A 21,665-nucleotide genomic window follows, 5' to 3' on the forward strand; every position below is an offset into this window, starting at 1 on the left:
GGTTTTTGAATCATAGGCAGAAGGATGACTTTGGGTACTGGCAGTACTATTTTACTGAAAATCTGGAGTTGCACAAATAGTTCTTTAGAACATAAAACTAAAGGGATTTATACACAACAAATTACACTCAGCATTTATAAGAGGCAGTACAAAATGTGTTCTGCTTCTACATGATATAAATTGCATATAATACCATGATTTAAATATTAATTAATTAGTTCCGTGAAATACATCTTACTCAGAACGTCTGATGTTTCCCACAATAAAGGGAAAAAATGCAGTTCTTTGAGCAGTTGGGTTTCTTTTCATTTCCAAGTTCATTTTAGTGACGGTGGGAAGATTTAAGGATAATCCTTTAACTGAAGACGCAGAAATCAAAAAAAGTCACAGGACTGTTCTGAACTCATCAAAAATGAAATTAGGCACGTGTGCTTCAGCAACCTAAAAAAAATAAGAGTTAACTGTTTCATAGTGTTATAAGAAGCAATTCAAATTTTTCCATATGAAAATTAAAGACATGAAGACATCCTTTGGAGCAAGGTGAATCACAGGGAAATACTGGACCACTCATTGAAACCGCCACCTTCTGCTTCTGGTGTCCTACTGCTGGTGTCTAACTAATCTCTTGGCATTGCTGCCATCTGAAGGGATGCTATACAGCTCCCTGTCCCCCCACTCCCGCCCCAGACATGAGCTCCTTGGCTCTTAAAGGCACTTGGATCTGCAAGGATGCACATGCCTCTGGGAAGTACTAAGAAGTAGTCTCAGGTCACCTCATAATTAACTGAGGGCCAACCTCAGTCACTTGCCAGAACGGGACATCTGGCAAGCGACTGAGGCCAGAGGGGGAAGAGGAGGAAGACCCTAAAGGCAAGCATTCCTTAACTGTGCTGGGGAAGCCCTCAGAGGGGTGGGACTGGGTAAATGGGGTGGAATGTAGAACTAGGTGGTCTCCAAGTGCTGGAAACTGGTAGTCTTTAAGAGCAGTGTTTAATTTTTTTCTGACTATAAAGTTATCACCTGCTAATTAGAGGAAATTTAGCAAATATAGAGAAGTATAAAAAAGGAATAATCTCTAATCTCAATTCCTTAAAACTAAAACTGCTAATTATTTTGTATCAAATTCTTCCAGTTTACACACACACACACACACACACACACTCAAAACTAGAATCACATAATCTTCTGTCCTTTACCTCTGCTAAATTTTATGTTCTGAACATCCTTACATGTACATCTTGGTGAACTTTTGCATATATACCCAGCAGGTAAATTTCTAGCAGTGGAATTGCTGGGATCAGTAAGATATTATAGAAGTTTTTTTAAATAGGTAAAGTCAAATTGCCCTCTCCAGAGATAAGCAAATTTACATTCCCGTTGATAGTACTGAGAAGTCCCACTTCTTTGAAGCTTTCCCAAGCACTGGGGGCCCAACATTTTACTTTTTACCCATCTGATGGGTGGAAACAGTAATTTTACTGTTATTTTGATTCATGTCCCTTTAATGTAAGGTTGAACATCTTCACAAATGTTTATTGGCTACTTGTATTTCTTTTCCTGAAAATTGCCTGTTTCCTGAAAACTTTTTTTTTTTTCTGTTGGATTGGTTATCTTTTTCTTATTGATCTAGAAGAGCACACTATAAGTTAGAAAAAAAAAGTTCTTTTGTTAATAGTTTTCCCAATTTTTAAAAAAAAATTTTGAGACATCTGACAGAATTGTTTCATTACATTCAGCACTCATAAGATATGAAATCTCTAGATCTTTTGTGGCTTCCTCCTTTGGTGTTATATATAGGATGTTCTAAGAGTTGATACATATTTGTCTAAAACTTCTGCTGATTTATTGGTTTCATTTTTCATGGTAACTATTTGTAATCAATTTTGATACAAGGAAGATGTGAAGAGACTAACTTGCTTTTTTTTTTTTTTTTTTTTTTTGTGTGTGTGTGGTACACAGGCCTCTCACTGTTGTGGCCTCTCCCATTGCGGAGCACAGGCTCCGGATGTGCAGGCTCAGTGGCCACGGCTCACGGGCCCAGCCGCTCCGCGGCATGTGGGATCTTCCCGGACCAGGGCACGAACCTGTGTCCCCTGCATCGGCAGGCGGACTCTCAACCACTGCGCCACCAGGGAAGCCCAACTTGCTATTTTTTAACAACATAATGAACTAACTGTCCCAGCACCACTGACTAATATTTCCTATCTCCCCTAATTTGAGATGCCACTTTTCCTTATACACTGTTGTATGTGTTAGGGTTTGTTCCTAGGCTACACATTCTAGTCAACAGAAGATCTACTGAGTTTCATACCAGGACCACACTATTTTGATTTTTATAGTTTTAGAAAAGTAAATATTTTAATATACAGTATAATGTGTTTTAGTATCATCTTTAAAAAAAATTCCACGGGCTTCCCTGGTGGTGCAGTGGTTGAGAGTCCGCCTGCCGATGCAGGGGACGCGGGTTTGTGCCCCGGTCTGGGAAGATCCCACATGCGACAGAGCGGCTGGGCCCGTGAGCTGTGGCCGCTGAGCCTGCACGTCCGGAGCCTGTGCTCCGCAACGGGAGAGGCCACAACAGTGAGAGGCCCGCGTACCGCAAAAAAAAAAAAAAAAAAAAAAAATCATAGAACTTAGGCTAAAGTGGATTTTTCAAAATCAGAATGGCTTTTCAGCATCTATTGAAGGTTTTTTTATATTTCAGGGTCAAGCTCTCCACTCTCAGCTAAAACTTACCAGAGTGGAATTACTACTGAGAAAAGAAAAGAGTTATCTTAGGAGGTAGAAAGTAATCTGTCATTTTTGGAAATGGTGGTTGTATAGCACTTCAACCATGGTGTGAACTTAGCCAAACATGCTGTGGGAACCAGGTTACTGTAGAGATGAAAAACAAAGCACACAATCATTCTCTACCTGACCCCTTAAGGAACTCTCCCCTGGAGCCCATGTTAGCTCCTCCTCAACAGGCTGAGCTGCAGGCCGGAGGAGGGCGAGAAGAGGGAGGAAGCTGTGTTCGACCCTGTCTTCTCGCAAAGCACTGAACACGTGGAGGAGGGGGAACGTCTTAGAGCCGAGCCCGGGGTGGAGCAGGCTGAGGGGCTCAGAGGCGTCCACGGGGAATGAGCCTCTGGACTTGACTCCTCACGGGGCCACGGGCATGCTTCATACCATCTTTCTACAAAAAGGGCATTAATATTGTTCTTTATCTACTGCTTACCCTCCTGGGTAGCTTTGTGTACCGAACATAATCCTCCAGAAACAGAAGGGCACCCACAACATCTGCAGGCATTTCTGGTATCTTCTGGCTGCAACAGAGAACAGTCTGGATCGATTAACTGCTTTGTACACAGTGGACCCTCAGTCAAAATACTGAAAGACCAAAAAAACGACAGATGACTGAATGAAGCCAAAGGAGAGACAAATCTACAGCACCTCCTCCTGAGTCACAGCAAGCCAGATCTTGCTGGCCTATCTTCAGAACACAGCCCGGAGGAGGGAATCTATACCTCTCTGAACGGCCTACACGGGCCTTCACCCCATGGTGCCTGCTGACTCTTTAGGGTAGCAGAGAAGGAGACTCAGGACCCAGCATCTCATGCAAATAACTTGTTTCTATCCCAGAAAAGCCACATTTGGGGTGGGGGAGGGGAGAACTAAAGGTTTACAAGCTTTATATCACGTAGGAACTTCCGTGCAATTCGTTCCGTTACACACCAGGAACTCGGGCTATGCTGCCCACGAGGTGCTCCCTGCCACTCCACTGAAGGGTGGAGCCGTCCCTGGGCAGTGGCCCCGTGGGAGGACACGGGCTCACTGAGGTCTGAGCACAGTGTCCAGGACGGCAGGGGGACAGGCCTGTACTTTCCCCCCACGGAGCCTGCTGATGGCGGTTATGACTCATTCACAGCGCGTGCTCCCAGGGCTCCTCGGCAGAGTGACTAAGGATGAGCACACCTTTAACTGCCCCAAACAAGGAGATGTGCCCCGACCTGCTTTACAGAGCAAGGTGAGCAGGCAGTTCCTGTCTCTACTAGGGGGATGATAAGAGGAATTTGCCATGCGAGGTTCCCAGCCCATTCTGTAATATCAATTCCATTTTTTCCTGGTTCGCCTTCTGTACCTTGTACACTGCTCCACTGTGGAGCGGATAAACTGGCCGATCAACGCTAGGAACTGTTCTGTGTACCGGGAATGAAACTGCTTCAGCAGGGTGAGCAGTCCCAGCACGAGTGGCGGCCAATCCACGGGGTCCGCAGGTTTTCGGCAGACCATGCCTGCAAGGACCGAAAAATTACAAATTACCACCAAGTGAACTGCTTGCCTTAGGCAACATTCATTTAGTATGAATGTTCGTGAATGTCAAAATGTCTGGGGCCCACATCATCACTGGCAGATGGTTATGTGAGGGAATGATAATCCAGGATTACATTTTGAATTAGGTCCAGGATTTGGTGGAGGCTTCTCGTGGTCTGAAGGATTCAACACCCTAAAATGGGTACTAATTTTTATAATTACCATCACTGTTTCTTTTGGATTATATAATTAATGGATGCAACTGTAGAAAAATTTAAAGATATAGATAAATGTAAATGAGGAAATAAAAATTACCTAGAGTCCGCTTCTGTTAGTGGCAGCATGGTATACTAAATACCTTGAACTACTCTCTTAAATGAAAACATTCAAACTGCTGGATAAAATTTTAAAAGTATCTTTAAACACAAGGTTAAACGTTACACAAGAAAAGAATGTGCAGAAATCAGGACAGTCTAAGAAGGAAATATGTCAAGTGAGTGAGTGAGTGCCAAAGCTGGCCTTTTCACTAAGGATTTCTGCCCAAATCTGGAGACCTTGACCTTCTGCCTGCATGGCTGTATGGGGAACAGGAGACAGACCACAATGTTAAAAACTAAACAAAACAAAAAAACAAAGTTGGAAGACTTACATTGCTAGATTTCAAGACTTATTATAAAGTTACAGTAATCAAGACATTATTGGCATAAGGATAGATAAATACATCAATGGAACAGACTAGAAAAGCCAGAAATAGTCCCACCCTTAAAGGATCAATTGAATTTCCATGAATATCCAAACGATTTAATGGAGAAGGAGAAATCTTTTCAAGAAGTGATGCTGAAAATGGATATCCTTATGAGGGAAAAAAATGAACCTTGACCCCTACTTCGCACTATACATAAAAAGTAATTTGAAACAGACCACAGACCTCAGTGTAAAAGCTACAAGAACAAAGTTTCTAGAAAAAAACATAGGACAATATCTCTGTGCCTTTGGGGTAGAAAAAGATTTCTTATAATACAGAAAGCACTAATCATAAAGAAAAAAATGGATAAATTGGACATCATCAGCATTAAAACTTTCTGCTCATTAAGGTCACCAGTAAGAAAATGAATAGGTAAGTCATTTTGTGAGAAAAAAATTCACAGCATGTATACCAAAAAAGGACTTGTATACATAATATATAAATAACTCCTACAACTCAGTGACAAAAAAGCAATCAGGGACTTCCCTAGTGGCGCAGTAGTCAAGCATCTGCCTGCCAATGCAGGGGACGTGGGTTCGAGCCCTGGTCCGGGAAGATCCCACATGCTGCAGAGCAGCTAAGCCCGTGTGCCACAACTACTAAGCCTGTGCTCTAGCGCCCGCGAGCCACAACTAGTGAGCCTGCATGCCACAACTACTGAAGTCCGCGTGCCTAGAGCCCATGCTGTGCAACAAGAGAAGCCACTGCAATGAGAAGCCCATGCACCGCAACCAAGAGTAGCCCCTTCTCGCCACAACTAGAGAAAGCCTGTGCTCAGCAACAAAGACCCAACACAGCCAAAAATTAAAATTAATTAATTATTTTAAAAAGCAACTAACCCAATTTAAAAATAGGCAAAAGACTTGAACAGACACTTAACAAAGAAAAATATAAGAAACAAACAAACAAAAAAGATATAAAGAACGGCCAAAAAGCACTTGAAAAAGTGCTCAACATCATTAATCATCAGGGAAAGGCAAGTTAAAACGATAATGAGATACCATACACACCCATTAGAATGGTTCAATTTAAAAAGATGAGATGGCCAAATGCTGATGGGTTGTAAAATGGTACAACCACTTTTCGAAAAGGATTGGCAGTTGATTAGAAAGTTAAACTGGTCAGACAGACCTGCAGATCCCATATTTGGGTTTTTGTGAAGACTGGAAAAACTTACTTAAGATGCCAAAACAAGTTATCTTGATTTACCTAATCCAGGCCTTGGCAATTCCAAATTACTCAATGCCCACTGTAAAAGACTCTAGCCACACTCAGAACATGGAGAAGTAATCCTTTCCAGGTGGAGAACAAAAGTGATGTTTACAACAAAAACTTCCTCTGAATGAGCACCACAGAGATTCTTCCTTAAAAGACAGACCAAGGCAGGCGTGCGTTTCTCAGATCAGTCTTGAGAACAATGCTTACAAGGTTAAATAAATGTTTCTAGGGTCCACAAACATGCTGATATTCCTTCCTCAGTCCTGCTTTTAATTTGATCCCCGACTTAACACATCAGCCTAATTCATGAAAAGTACCGTAGCCAGGGGACTTCTCTGGTGGTAGAGTGGGCACAATGCAGGGGGCACAGGTTTGATCCCTGGTCAGGGAACGAGATCCCGCACGCATGCCGCAACTAAGAAGTCAGCATGCCACAACTAAAGAGTCTGCATGCCGCAACTAAAAAGTTCCCACATGCCGCAATGAAGATCCCACGTGCTGCAACTAAGACCCAGAATGGCCAAAATAAATAAATAAATATTAAAAAGAAAAAAAGAACTGTAGTCAGGTATAGATACATTTCTAAGACACTTAACAGTTTTGTTCTGTTTTGTTTAAAGATCTGGAAATTCTGATCTTCCACTATCACTATTCCACTGGAATAGCAACATGTTTCCCATAAGGAGTTGTATAATCAAGGCGCCTGACCTTAAACATACATGCAATGAAAGAAATATTACCTAAGAACAAGACCACTGAACAAACCGTCTTAATGAAAACAAGGTATCTTCATGCACTGACAATTCACCATTATAAAGAAGCATATATTCTTATTTCGTAATAACACAGGGACAAGAGAGGGAGGTCATGAATCTCTGAATCTTGAGATGAACTTTTAAGTCCATCTTGGGATGGTTCTTTACATTGATTTTGACCAACATACAGAAAAGGATCCAGCAAAAGATAAGCACTTGCTCTGTGAGAGGTACTGTCATAGGTATTTTTGAAATCTGATTGGCCTGAGAGGTTAAGTAACTTGGCCAAAGTCACACAGGTGATAAGTCATGAAGCCAGAATCCAAACACACATGTGTTCCCTCCCTCTTATGGCAAGGGCTTATCGGGCGCCACCATGCCCTGCATTCTGTGGCTGTAACAGTTATTGTTATTGGGGCTGTGTCTGGAATCAAGGAATCTTTTTGAATGAGGGAATAAAAACCTTACAGAGAATCCACATCTTTATTCTAAAAAAAACACTTTTGGAATAGGAAGGGAAATACTTGAAGGAAGAAATATATTTTGGAATTGCTGGTTAAAAAAAGTATATGGTTACATTCATGGAAAAGCTCTTACAATAGTTTTAAAGTAAATTAAACTCTACAGCAGACTCTAAAAAACTCTACTTAGATATAAAGTTTGGAGACAGAGGAAATAACCGGGAATCTTATAAAAATGTTCAAGATAAAGTCAATGACAAAAAAACATTGGGTTATATTCTTGGACAGGACAAATATACTGATAGCCTTTGGTATCTATTGTTTGTATCAAGTATTTTCAAAAATAAAGTACTGGATATCCCTGGATTAGTCTCCTGTATGTAACTATATTTTTACTCTTCATACCAAAGTTCCAGATACACAGTAGGCACATAACACTTGTTGAAAGAATAGGACATTAACCAAAAAGAAGTTTCTTTCCCACCATAATCAGCTCCTTAAAGAAAAAAGAGAAGCAAAGGTCCCACACATTTTACAAGCTGGATAATCAGCCACTGTTAATTAAAAGTGGATTATACTTGGTTGATATTAAATCCACCGTCTGCATCATATTTCAGAGGCCCAAAGACATGGATTTTATAAACACGCAATTAACTATGAAAGACCTCATGTGTGACACAGCATTCTATACCAAGAGCTGTTTGGTCAGATGTTAATCTACCATTATTGTTCCTTATTGCAAAGAATAAATGTCATACAGTACCTAGGTTTTTGCTGTACTGAAGTTTTGGCAACTGGGCGATCAAAAACAGAAAGTTGACAACCGGGAAGTAGGGTAAGCGCTTTGTTGTTATGTATATCTGGAAAGAGAAGGGAAGAGATGGGTTCTTCACATCACACAATACCACAGAACACACTTTCAAATGGAAAGCTGCCATTTTATTTCAGCTTGCTCTTCTGACTACTGAAAACTAGGATGGTTCCATTAACTTGCTGCCTTCAGAGTTTTATTTAACACCACTGACCGTTCCCCCACCAAACACAGATACCCACTTGACAATGAGCCCTTTTGGGATGGGAACAATTTTGCTTAGAGATTAGCAGTTACCTCCCCCCGCCCCGAATCCTGTTAATGTCAGCAACAAAAGGAGGGGAAAAAAAGGTGATGAGCAAGAAAGTCAAGGCAAAGCTGGAAGGAGGGCAGAGGGAGGGAAAGAGAAAGAGGGAGAAAGAAAGAAGGAAAGATCCACATAGCAGTGCGTGGCAGCGCGTAAGCAGAAAGCAAGCAGATGTCTCTGTCCAGTGGCTTTCCCACAGGCAATGCCACAGAGCAGTCTCCGGATGTAGCATCACCCCAGTTCACGGGGCAGAAAAGTACAGTCAGAACACACCCAGCCGTCTCCCTCCTCCCCGTCGGACTGGTTCCCTGGGAGGTGGGGTGGCATCCTGGCCAGGAGCGCCAGCTCTGGTCAGACTGCCAGGCTCCATCACTGGCTAGTGTGGAGCCCTGGGAAGTTATCAACCTCTGAGCCTCAGGATCCTCCCCCAACAAGGGCACAATTAAGGGACTGCTTTGAGATCAAGTGAGAGCACCCATGGTGGGGTTAACACAGTGCTTGGCACGTAATTACAAAACGTTAGGTGCTATTTAGGTTCATAAATTTTTACCCCAAACCCGGGGGATTGTATAGATTTCAGAATTTCATATTATAATAAAGATTTTAGAAAGGTAATATAGAGTCTAGGGTAACAACCTGTAATAAAAGTTATCAGTATTTCGGCATCAAAACATGAAAATTCACAGGAGTATAAACAGCCGCAAGTCAGTTTGGGACAGGTTTTGGCACCAAGTGAGATCTGGCACCAACTTGTGGAAAAAACTTTCAGGTCTCAGAGGTTTATGGAGATCAGAATTGCAGAAAAGAACTTGTGGCCCCAGACTATGACTGTGATTACTGTCAGCCACAGAGGGAAGTATCTCTGGGCAAGAGGGATCAGTGCCACCATTTAGCTGCAGCTCAAATACCAAACCGCAGAGAAACCTAAAACGAATCTCCTATAGATACAGCACTTTTCACTTTTCAACGAGTTCTGACAAACACTGTATCACTTGATTCCCACAGCTCCGAGTCAGGCAGGGACGGTGCGATCATCCTCATTACACGTGGGAAACGGGAGCCCAGAAAGGGCGGGAACTCAAGAGAAGGGAGGCTCCAGGATGGGAACCAGGTCCTCCCAGCACCTGAGCACAGCGATCTGGGCCAGATCGCCTTAGGTACCACCCTGTCCCCCACCACACCATCATATATTTTAATCATTAACCTTGTTCAGTGGGTTGTGGATGCCAGCTGCCTCCAGGTAGGCTGTGATTTCATATAAGAGTGTGTTATCTTCCTTGGGGTAAGGAAGTGAAGGGTCCTGATAGTGGGCCTCAATATCTGCTAGGAGAGCCCTAGATGAAGGGAAAAAAAAAACAAAAACCAAAACAACAGTGATAAACATGAGAGATAAAATGAATCTAGACAACAGTTAATACAAGCTATTATCTTCCAGGGATCCAGTGTCATCACCTGTAAAACAAGGGCTTGATCCTTCTAATTCTCAATTTCCATACCTGTGATTGGTTACAAATGGAAAATTTGACCTAGAATTACATTATCTTTTGGAGTTCACCCAAATCAAATGCTTTCACCATTCAAAGTTTTATGAATTGACTGAACTATTTTCACTATCTATTTTGTCAAAAGCACTGACTTTGTGACCAAGAAACACAGATTATTTATCTTTAAGCAGGAGGCTCGAAATCAGAGCAAGCTGAGGGAGAGGTAAAGGGTGTGGCTGTGCACCAGGATGCGTTCTCACAGCCACACCTGGGCATAAGTACGCTTCCACCCGCCCTCAGGAGAATTAGTGACTCAGTCCTGTGGAAAGCCAGGTGTGGATTTTGGTAATAACTGCCTTCTCAATCTGTGCAAGTACCTAGCATGGTGTCTGGTGTGTAGTAAGTGATCAATATATGTTGGCTGAATAAATGAATCTATCAAAAAAAAAATGAGAGACAGACCAAGACAGATTTGATTACCTATGGGAAGAAAGCCTATAAATTCAGAGAGCCTTCTCACTCAAGAAGAACTTAAAAGAGCAGGTATTGAACAAAGAACTGGAATGCTAACTGAGGATGAACAATCCAGGCCCACAGCTGGCTGTTTCAAATGCCGGCACTTACTTATTGAGATTCTCCAAAGCAGCTGCCAGATGTTTAGAGTCAAACCGACAAGAATAATTTAATTCATTGGCGATCTGTTGTCTCAGAATCTGCATCTGCCCAACCTGTGAACAAGCAAGAGAGAGAACAGGTAAAATACACAAGCATTTCAAAGAGATAGCGAGGAGACAAACAAAAAGATGACGAGTTTTTATTGGAAGGATCACAACATTCTAAAGAAAGATTCAAGGCTTTCCTGGACTGCCTTTATGGCTAAGGCCCGCATCATCCCTAACGGGGCAGAGGACCCTCCAAGAAATGTCTGGAGAGATTTCTGTACACCAACTTCAAAATAGCCCTGACGTCTAACAGTTTACAAAGTGATCCATTAATGCTCAGTTGTCCATGGATTAAAGGTATGTGTTTTGAAGCTCTATTTTTGATCTTTTGGAATAAATTCTCCATGTTCAGTACCCACTAATGAGAAGCCCTACTTCCTTTATTTGTCCTAAACTGAAATTTCTCAAGTCCTAAGGATGTCATTTCACTCTAATATTCGGTCAATATAAGCCTGTCTACATCACTCAGGATTACAGATCAAGAAATAATCTAGGTAATAAAATAATCTACACACAATCTTCCAAGAAGGCCCTTCTAACAATGATAACCCTGAATCCAGAGGTTCTTAACCTTTTGTTGGCACCTTGGACCTCTTAAGGAATCTAGTGAAGACTATGGACATTGTCTCAGAATAATTCTTTTGAATGTACGAAATAAAACATACAGGATAACAATGGAAGCCAATTGTAACAAAATGTAATTCGCAAGCTATTAAAAGAATGGATTTGTGACCTGGAGTTATGCTAGCATGGATCAACCATCGTAATTTCCAAGTAGTGATGAGCATAAAAGATATTTGGAGGTATCCATGGCGACTGTCAGGTGTTAGGGAACTATCTTTGGGTCAGTCTGAGGTAAGAGTTCAGCTGGCTCTGACAAGTTCAATTTGTAGGTATCATAAAGTCAACAGTATACCCTAACTTTTTATGCAGTAAATTCCTTTTCTTTTCTAGAAAAGCTATCCCTAAAAGATTAGCAAAGGGGAGAGGAGGAATAGGAAGGGAGGTTGTTTAGTAATGATGGCAATAAATAAAGATGGCATAATAAAGATGGCATAATAAAAATATTGTTGCCATAATGATGGCAACAATAAAGAAGAAATGAACACATTTCCTCTTAGTTTTTGGGAACAGAGAAAGGAAAAAAAGAGTGGTCTTCTCTAAGAGCGAAGAAAAGGTATCATTTAGATAAATGGAGCTTATAACAGTTAAAAGTGTCAAACGACCTCAAATGTACTACCTTGGACCACTATTCTTACGAGGCTATACTACTTATGTAAAGAAAATAAAAGTCAATCCAAAAAAATGCTATTTGTAAGTAAGAAACCTTTTATTAATAGAAAACTATTATTATTTAAAAATTAGAATAGGGCAAGGCCAAGAAAACAGTGGGTTCTTCCACGCCACTCAAAAATGTCCCTCTAACCTTGTATCTGCCCATATAATTCCTTGCTTAATTCCAGATACTCTATGTCAAGGATTCCCTAGAAAATACCAATCTGGAAATGGAAACAGAAATAAAGACAGTTTTATGTAACTTGTTCTTATTTAAATAAGATCCTGGAGAAGTTAAGGAGCCTGGGAGGTGATAAGCTCATTCTACCTATTTGTTCCCCTATTAGAGAGCTTTGGACTGTCACTCTTTCTCTCTGTGATTTCTCTAGAGCTACACTGACCAAGAGAGCAGCCACTGGCTGCCTGTGGTTGTTTAAATTTAAATGATTAAAATGAAATAAAATTTGAAATTCAGGTCCTCACTCCCCACAAGCCACATTCTAAGCGCCCAACAGCTCCATGTGGATAGTGGCTGCTGTCACTGTTGAACAGCACAAGTATTTCCATGCTGTTCCAGATTATTACGCCCATTTAGTGACTGCAGGTTCCCTAATTCAAGACAAAAAGACAAATTGGTCCTTGGGGGTTTTATGTAAAGATCAGTGATTTAGACACAAAACTTGGCTACTACTGAATTACCAGCAATTATTGATACAACTAACAGTGGTCCATAATAGTCACTGGAAAACCTCCAAAGCCTCTTCTAAGCATCTCTGTAATCTCTCTTGGCTTCCTACAGAGGTGAGACTCAGGCCAGTCCAGATTAGGGTGGCAAACTGACAGCAGCTCATTAATGAACTTGTTACATAAGGATGGAGTATAGCGGAGGGAGGAAAACTTCTATTTCCTTCTGTGAAAGCACCTCTTGCCAAAAGTCATTTCAAAATGAAAGTTTTCTTCAGTGAAAGAAAAACAATAAATAGGCCAATGAAAAGCACAGTCAAGAACAGCCAGAGATCAAAAGAACTTAGAAATAATGACAAACTGAAATGTTGTGTTTTTGTTTTGATGGCCAAAGAAGAGTGGCTTTCTTTGGGCAACCAAGTTACAAGAAACTAATAATTAAAAAACCATAGCCTTGCCTCTCCCCTCTCTCCTAAGACATACCTTCATGATAGCTTCCAGATAAGCGGTCCATATCTTCTGTGTTTTGGCAATGGCGGAAAAGTAAATTTTATTCGAATTTGCTGAAAGGTTAAAATATGATTTTCTATTTAGTAACTTTGGAAAGGCTACAGTGTTCTCTCTACCTCAGCCTCGTTTTAGAACACTTACCTACAATGCTTTTTAGGGGGCTGATGGCATTCATGAGGGTTTTTAAAGTATCCTGCACAGTTCTGTCTCGCAAGATAATTTTCTGAAACATGCTGAGGAAATTCTAAAACAAGAAGGCATGATCGAAGAGCAAAACATAATGAATAAATACTCCAGTTAACTAAAATGCTATGTAGAACACAAACTAGCCGCATTCACACAATGCTACAAATAGGATGACGGGGAAGCAGCAACTTCCAGTTCCCATCAGAAACACCCCGTTAGGAGGAGTTGCTGGTTTCCAAGATGAAATTCACAAGAACAGTCTACCCATAAAAATACTATGCTGGCCAAAGAAACTCCAGTTTATTCTCAGTTCTTATCTATTTAACAGGAGTCATATACACATGTCTGATACCAGCCTAGGAAAGCACAAAAGAAAGGTTAAACGATCTACTCTCTCCTCCGCCAGGGTAGCAGAAAACACGCATGAATGCCAAAAGGCTCACCTGTAACTCTTTGACAATCATAAAGCACAGAAGCCTGTCTAACCCATTCAGACCGAAAGTCCCCAAGGTGTTCTGGATTTCTGAGAAGAGGCGGCTGCTGGTCACCTCTTGATGGGTTTTCATATCATACCAAGTGTTCAGCTGGTCAATGTGGCATGTCATTCTAAAACAAAAACAAAACAAACTCAAAACCCAAAAGCAGCTCAGAGTTCATCCTGAAGGGATGTGGGATGTACCAGGATTAGGGGCATTGGATAGGAACAATGGTTTCATGATTTGCACTTTAATAACCTCTGCATCTAGGCACCCAGGACATCTCACGGTGAACGTTCACTGGGCCAGGAAGGCAAAATTCAGTTAAATCACCTCTTCCTGCCCTTGCTATGTCACCAGTTTGACCGCTTCATTTCCACTGGGTTGGGCTGTTGTTTGGAGTCATGTCTTGAGGACAAGGCTAGATTCGGCCATCAGGCTGAGACTATGATCACAAAGCCATTTCCTCTTTCCTCCCAGTTCTGGTCATTGACCAGCAATTCCCTTTTAGACTCAGGAGTATGATAATGGCAATGATAACAACCAACAACATTTACCGAGTGCTTCCTATGTGTCAGGCACTGGGCCAAGACCTTTCCGTGTGCTCACTATTCATCCTCAGAATAGCTGTGATGTATGAGCTGTTTGACCTTCATTTTATAGATGAAATAACCGAGGCTTCCAACACCATACCCATAACCACCATTTTAATGGTTCTCAAATGTTGGCGTAAGGACCTTAAATCGCTGGTAGAGCATGCTAAAAAACAGACGCCCAGATCCCATTTCTGGAGAGTTGGATTGGGCAGGTCTGGGGTGGAGTCCCAGCCTCTACCTTCAACAGCCTCCACAAAATGATATGCCCCCAATCCTAAGAGCCAGTACATATCTTTAGTGAAATGAGGCTTGAGAGGGAATTAAAAGAGGCTCAGGAGCTAGGGAATTTTAAATTTGGAAGTCAATGGAAGAACAGGATGACTTCCAGAGCCACAGTCTACTTTCAGGCTTCAGTGTCCTGCTTCCATCGCTCAGGGCTGGCACTCTGAATGCGTCAGTTGAGAGGCTCCCAATTTTGATGATGAAATCATATACGACGTGGAAATCCCAATCATGCTTAATCCTTTCTGTCAGTATTAACACGGCACTAGGTGAGTCAGGCGGACAGTTTTCTAGGAGGGCTTCGGTGATCAACCCATGGGTGCCCAAGATGAGTCACAAAGCGTTTCGGATCATTTACGCTTTCTGGCCCATGAGGTATAGACAGAACTCATTTCTGCTGAAGGTGACATCTGGTTTGCCAAGCTTCATAAGTTTCGAAGGACAAAATCAGCCTGAATTTGAAGGTAGTATAAAGAAGACATGTGATACGGGCATTCAACTTACACAAAGTCAACTATGCACGCACAGCTGAACTGAAAAAGAAGAGAAATCATCTTTCCCTGGGTAACCACACCAGGCGGAATGACTGAGCAAGCACGGCCCAGGGGTGAACATGAGACAGCAGGCAGGAGCCTGCTTTCCCCTTGGCTGGGCTTAGTACCAACTGTTTCATCAGAGGCTCAACTGAAACAAAATGAGGAAAACTAGCTCAGCTTGACTTCTGAGACAGGCAGCGTCAAGCCTCCACTGTGGTGCCCACCTGAAATATTCTCAGGGCTGTTTTGATTATATGAGATTTTCACCCATGTGACTGTATATAAACTGTGAGTCATGGTCTGCCCTTGAATGACACATGCTTTAACAGTTGGGCTCCGGAGTCAGAGCACCTGATGTGTATTCTGGGTCCACTGTTTATTAACTTCTGGGCAAGTGATTGAGCTTTTCTGTGCCTCAGTTACTTTGATTTAACATGGGACGAATAACAATGCCTACCCCTTAAGACTGTTGTGATGAGTAAGTGAAGGGATGTGTGCCAGGGGCTAGGAAGAGTGCACAAGGTGAGTGCTCAAGAAATGCTGGTCCTGGGACTTCCCTGGTGGCGCAGTGGATAAGACTCTGCGATCCCAATGCAGGGGGGGCCCAGGGTCGATCCCTGGCCAGGGAACTAGATCCTACATGCACCGCAACTAAGAGTTCACATGCCGAAACTAAGGAGCTGGTGAGCCGCAACTAAGGAGCCCCATGCCGCAACTAAGGAGCCCACGTGCTGCAACTAAGGGGCCTGCCTGCCGCAACTAAGACCTGGTGCAACCAAATAAATAAATATTAAAAAAAAAATTCTGGTCCTTATGCAAAAGTGCCTGCGTGGGGCTAAGAAACAAGGAGGTCATCTTAAAAGGTCAGGATATGAGCTGGCAAGTGCAAGAGCCAGTGACTGCAATGCAGGAGTGTGCCACAGGTACACAGGCAGAGGAGCAATTTGGAATTTTAAAAGTTTTAATAAACCAGAGAGTCCACACACCCAAGTGAGTAAAATGTCAGCTGGAAAGCAAGAGAAGCAGAGACTAAAATAAGAGGTGGCCGAACAGACCTTATAATTGTTTTCATCTATATGTCTTTGGACTGGGGTCTCCTCAGTCACACTGAGGAAAATATGCAGTCTCAGAAAAAGTGAAGTTAATAAACCCATTAGAAAGGCTCCAATTGTGGCAGGAACAAGGGTGTGATCTAAGTAGATGTGATACACGTTTAGAGACACTGTCCATGGCGTTCAAAGCCCAGTGGAATTCAGATACACCTACTTTGGGTCCGTGATCCGCAAGATTTCTCTGCAGAGTCTACCAATAAATGTTACGGACTCATCCACAGGAGTAAACTTTGGTATTGGAATATGTGTGGACTGGTACATACTTTGCCAGTCTTGAATCTAGGAGAAAAAAAAAAAAAAAAAGAACCCCAAGAACATAAATATTTAGTACATCTTTGATAAGGTAACCTACTTATCCTTTTCCCACATAAATATAAATGTTCCTTGACTTTGAAGAAGAAATTTTTTAAATTGTATTAATAGCCTCTCAGAAATGCCATATATAATATATATAAAAAAAAGAAGTATCTGTGAAAAAGTGAAGTGACTGAGGAGAAGTGGAAAAAGACAAGAATTTCTGTCTTATACGTTAACATGTGTCAATGTAATAATAACATCAAAAATATAAGGCTGGAAGATACATAATCTTTTGAAAATGTCACCTGAATCATGTCAGTCACCTAATTAAAAACTTGCAGAGTGGCTCCTTGTTAACTACCAACTAAAATCAATCTCAGCTGTGACACTTCAGAATTTGGTGCTCAAATAACCCAATAAAAAAACAGACATTTCTCCAAAGAAGATATATAAATGGTCAATAAGCACATGAAAAGATGCTCAACATCATTAGTCATGAGGGAAATGCAGATCAAAACCACAGTGAGATACCATTTACACACACTGGGATGGCTATAATTTAAAAAAAAAAAAAAAAAGGAAATTAACAAGTGTGGGCGAGGATGTGGAAAAACTAGAACCCTCAGACACTACTGGTGGGAACGAACAAATGGTGCAGGTACTGTGGGAAACAGTTTGGTGGTTTATAAGTTAAACGCAGAATTACTAAATGACCCAGCAATTCTGCTCTTAGGTATACACTCTGATCAAACCCAGCTGACCTCCTAACTCTCTGGAACTCCTGATCACTCGAGTTATAACGACTACACCAGACAGCTTCATTCTGTAGCCATTTAATTAATGAAGTCCGCTTTCTCCTTCGGACAGTAAATTCCGAGAGGTGAGGTGTCCTATAAACTTTTCTGTGACCCTCACAGCTCCTGAAGGTACTCTGAAGGTATTCGTGACTATGTAGTGGTTACTGATTTTTAGTAACTATTGAAATAAACTTTGTTGTTGGCATTTCTGAGGTTTGGGGCATGTATGGGGCATGTCAGAAGTAACAAAGAGAGTCAAGAATATTAAAACCTATTTAGATACCTTTGTTCTTAAGAAGTTATTACACTCTTGTTCCACATTGTAATTTATAATACGAGATACTTCTTCCTGCCAAATCTTCAGACCGTAAATGTTGACATAGTCCTGAATGTATTCAAAAGAACGATGGAACCCATCCATGGTAGCTCCCAGCTCTTTCAGCTTTGGCATCAGTTCACTCGGCTGTGCATAATGAGAAACAGAAACCTATTATATTGGCATAGACTGTCACCCCCTAATACCTACATTAGACTTTAAAGGATACCCCAAGTAAGAGACCGCAGTGATGGTTTGGGACAGCTCTGGGAATACTCATTTCCTACCTCATCTAGGAGGAATGGTAATTTATGCCAGACATCCAGCAAAGAATAGATTTCATTCATTTGGAAAGAAAGCCTCATATAAAAGAATATATAAAAACTGAATGTCAGTGATTTCTCTCATATCATTTGATGACTCTAATCTTAAGAGTTAAAACATTTTAAATTGAATTTACTGACGTGAAAGGTACTCTAGAGGTAAATTTCAGGCCTATTCTTTCTCTCTTGAGAAAAATGACCATATTCCCAAAAAGATCAAGCAAAAGAAAAAATCACAGCCTTTATAGTGCCAATCTGCTTTAGGTTTAACAAATTCTTTTCGCTATGAGAAGGAACCCGGAATCATAAACATCAGTTTAATTCTTAAACTTGGGGATCAACAGGTGAAGGAAAGGACTGGTTTTAAAAAGGATTTTCTTATAATAGGAATGGATTATAATATAGGATCAAAAAGCATATCAATTGATTGTACTGAACATGATATAGTAGATATATTTTGGAAGGTAGGAAAGGTCTTGTTCATAACAGTTAAAAATGGTGTTCTAGAACATTTTGCAAGCCGAGGAGAGGGAAAGGACAGACCCACTTTGGTGATCTGGTACCTTGGCTCGAGGGTTGAAGATCAATCCCCTATGAAGAGCAAAAGCCACACGCTTAACCAGCTCCTTCCTTATTCCGTCCTCCAGCAGTTGTTTTGGGTCCACCTAAGTGCAAATCCAAAAGCAATCAATGCCAGGAAGGAAAAGCTCAGTCCTGAAGAAATCCGGAGGAAAGATAGTTTCCAGAATCCGTAGGGGAGCACTTTCCTATCTCATTACTTGACAATTAGGATTTCTTTTTTGATTTTGTGCAGCTTGCATAGAATTATTAAAACCTGTCACCTCTGTAGGACTTGGTTTATCTCAGTAAAATTCATGATAAATTTTACAACATGACATTTCAAAGATGGTGGGTATGGAAAGTTTTAATCTGCTTGACATTTTAATCATTTCATTAAAAGTTAAAAGTGCCTCTTCTCATCCCCAGGAGGAGGTGGTAGACTGAAGGGCCTGCATCTGAAGTCAGTGCACATGTCTCCTGTGGAAGTTATCTAAGGGCATCTATAGTCATATGAGCAAAATCAAGTTTGGGGTTGGACCACTGAAGATTTAACAATTCTCTTTTCTTTCAGCATTCTTGGGATGCTGTTTGTAATTAGGGAGATAAAATAGGAAAGCAACTCTACTATCTAACTATATAGCTTATTTTGTTGATTCTTTTTTTCTGTAATGAGAAAGCTTTTGCTATTCCCTAAAAAACAGTCTCCTGTCAAATCCATAAAACATCAAATAGTTTTAACACACTCCTTTGAATTCCCTGAGACTTGTTTCTTTTACTTTTAAATTTGTCAAGAGCTATTATTTTAAAAGTTATAAAGACTGATGTGTTCCATCTGGGTTTGATAATATTTGAATTTCAAGGAAGATAATTGGCACGAAAAAGTTGCTGAAAATACAAAAGCCAGAGGAACTTGTTGGACTACAGTGTGACCATGCAATCAGTAAGATCCAGACTGTGTAGAAATAACAGGTCAAAGGCCTTGGGTTCTTCAATAGACAAATTGTAAGGAAAGAAAGGAATGAGGGAGAAATCTGAGGAGTAAATCAGCCTTAAAAGATGTATATTTTTTGAATGGCAAGTCTGAACTAGAGTGCCTAGAAATTTATTTTTGGATAATAAAACTAAACAGAGAGACTGGGATTAGGTCAAGGCCCATGAGGAGGATCCTGTGGTGGGAGCTGGCTGAATTGTATCTCTGGGCTTGAGTGGTGGTGAGAATGAGCGGTCTTTACCTTATAATAACTGATCAAGCTACATAATCATTTCTGTAGCTTTCAGCATCTGTGCTCTATTTTACAAGAGAAAGGTAAATTATAAATAAACATAGTCAATGAGAACAAAATCAAAGAAGTAACATGAAGTTTCCAAAGAAATATTCCTTATAAAAACAGATTTAGTGGAAAAGAGTTAAATGTTTTATGAATCTCATGGTCTTAAATGGCTCTACCCAATTCTTCCTAGACTTCCACCAATCTGTGGAGTGCTCCCAGGGAAGGGAAAGACCCCTTCACACAGCCCCTTCCTCGCAGTCTGTCCACATCCCCTGTGGTTAGCAACAGTTAATAGTTTTCATATGGATCCTCCAGACCTTCCTCTATTCATTTATATATGTATTTGTCCTTAAATATATTTAATTAAAAAAACTATATGGGATCATAATACATACATATACATACACACACTGTTCTGCAATTGCTTTTTTCACTTTACGTTTTGGAAATCTCCTAGTGGCAAGTTACTTTTGAATGGCAGCAAAGCAATCCACAGTATGAATGCACCATGATATATTTAGCCATTCTCTTACTCATAAAATGTCTAGGTTAGTTCTATTTTTTGGGCTACATCTAACAATGAACATTATATGTATATCCCTGTGTATATCTCACTTGTTTTAAGTCATATTAACTAAAGTGAATTTAAACTCTTTGTAAGGGTTTGAAATAGATCCTCAACATTCAAAGGTTAAAGATTAGTGAAAGCCACAGGATCCCACAAAAAGCCCTGAGTTGTTAAACTGGCAGAGTCAGTCTACTAAGTTTGAATGAGGTCAAGATGATATTCCCTCTGCTTTTATTATCTGAAAGATTCTGGCAAAAGACTTACATTTTTCTTAAGCAATCCTTTCTTTGATAACTATTGCTAATTACTAGGTTTTAATACATCCTACTGGTCACTTTGCATTTAAGACTAACCTGGTCCTAGGATTTATCATCATTTAAGGATGAGTTAGGAGTGATAACCTGTGTGTGTACTCTCTGAATATCAACTGAATTAAACTGGCACCGGGCCCAAAGCATGTTTAATAGAATCTATTAATATTCCAGGACTACAATGGTATTTCTTTAACACATTTCCAGAAACCACATGGTAAAGTTCTGTTTCTATTTAGGTTCATTTCCTATATTTTCTTGGATTTCATTAACACAAATGTTGTATCGATGAAAATTTTTTTTAAAATGAGAAATGTTAAGATTTTGCTATCAGACAAATGGAAAAATAAATAAAAGCACCATGAACTGTGTGAGTGGGTCACATCACATCACTAGTCATTTTAGGATTACAAATTAAAACAACAATGAGATACCACCTTAGATCCCTTTGGAGAACAAAAACTAGAAAGTGGATAATGGCATGTATTGGCAAAAATGGGGGAAGATACACAGGAAACAAGTCATGTGAGGAGGCACTCTGGCATTATTGAGACAAAGTAAGTACAAATGTGCCCTAAGACTCAGTGACCCACTCCTGGGCAAGCAGATTTCAGAGCAACTCTTACACAGGTCTGTGCTAGAAACATGTTCATAGATGGTCATCTTGACACTGTTTATGGTAACAGGAAGCACAGGTGTGAAAATGAGTGGCATAGGTGTCTGTGCCCTGGGGAACAGTTACGTAAAGTGTGGAATTCTCTGCAGCAG

General features: G+C 40.8%; 1 protein-coding gene across 1 annotated transcript in view; it reads right to left on the reverse strand.

The window, feature by feature from the left end:
- Nucleotides 1–35: 35 nt before the first annotated feature.
- The window catches only part of WASHC5 (WASH complex subunit 5), a gene marked incomplete at its 5' end in the record, with an annotated part of 47,677 nt that continues 26,047 nt past the window's right edge, over nt 36–21,665 (reverse strand). The window contains 12 exons of the mRNA XM_079722267.1: nt 36–441; nt 3,218–3,305; nt 4,121–4,274; nt 8,236–8,332; nt 9,795–9,924; nt 10,699–10,802; nt 13,239–13,318; nt 13,407–13,509; nt 13,895–14,057; nt 16,608–16,732; nt 17,831–18,010; nt 18,750–18,851. Of these exons, the coding sequence (XP_079578393.1) occupies nt 385–441; nt 3,218–3,305; nt 4,121–4,274; nt 8,236–8,332; nt 9,795–9,924; nt 10,699–10,802; nt 13,239–13,318; nt 13,407–13,509; nt 13,895–14,057; nt 16,608–16,732; nt 17,831–18,010; nt 18,750–18,851 (1,383 nt within the window). The 3' untranslated portion in view covers nt 36–384. The remainder of the gene's footprint in view (nt 442–3,217; nt 3,306–4,120; nt 4,275–8,235; nt 8,333–9,794; nt 9,925–10,698; nt 10,803–13,238; nt 13,319–13,406; nt 13,510–13,894; nt 14,058–16,607; nt 16,733–17,830; nt 18,011–18,749; nt 18,852–21,665) is intronic.

The sequence above is a fragment of the Hyperoodon ampullatus genome (assembly GCF_949752795.1).
Source record: "Hyperoodon ampullatus genome assembly, chromosome: 17".
Lineage (NCBI taxonomy): Eukaryota > Metazoa > Chordata > Mammalia > Artiodactyla > Ziphiidae > Hyperoodon > Hyperoodon ampullatus.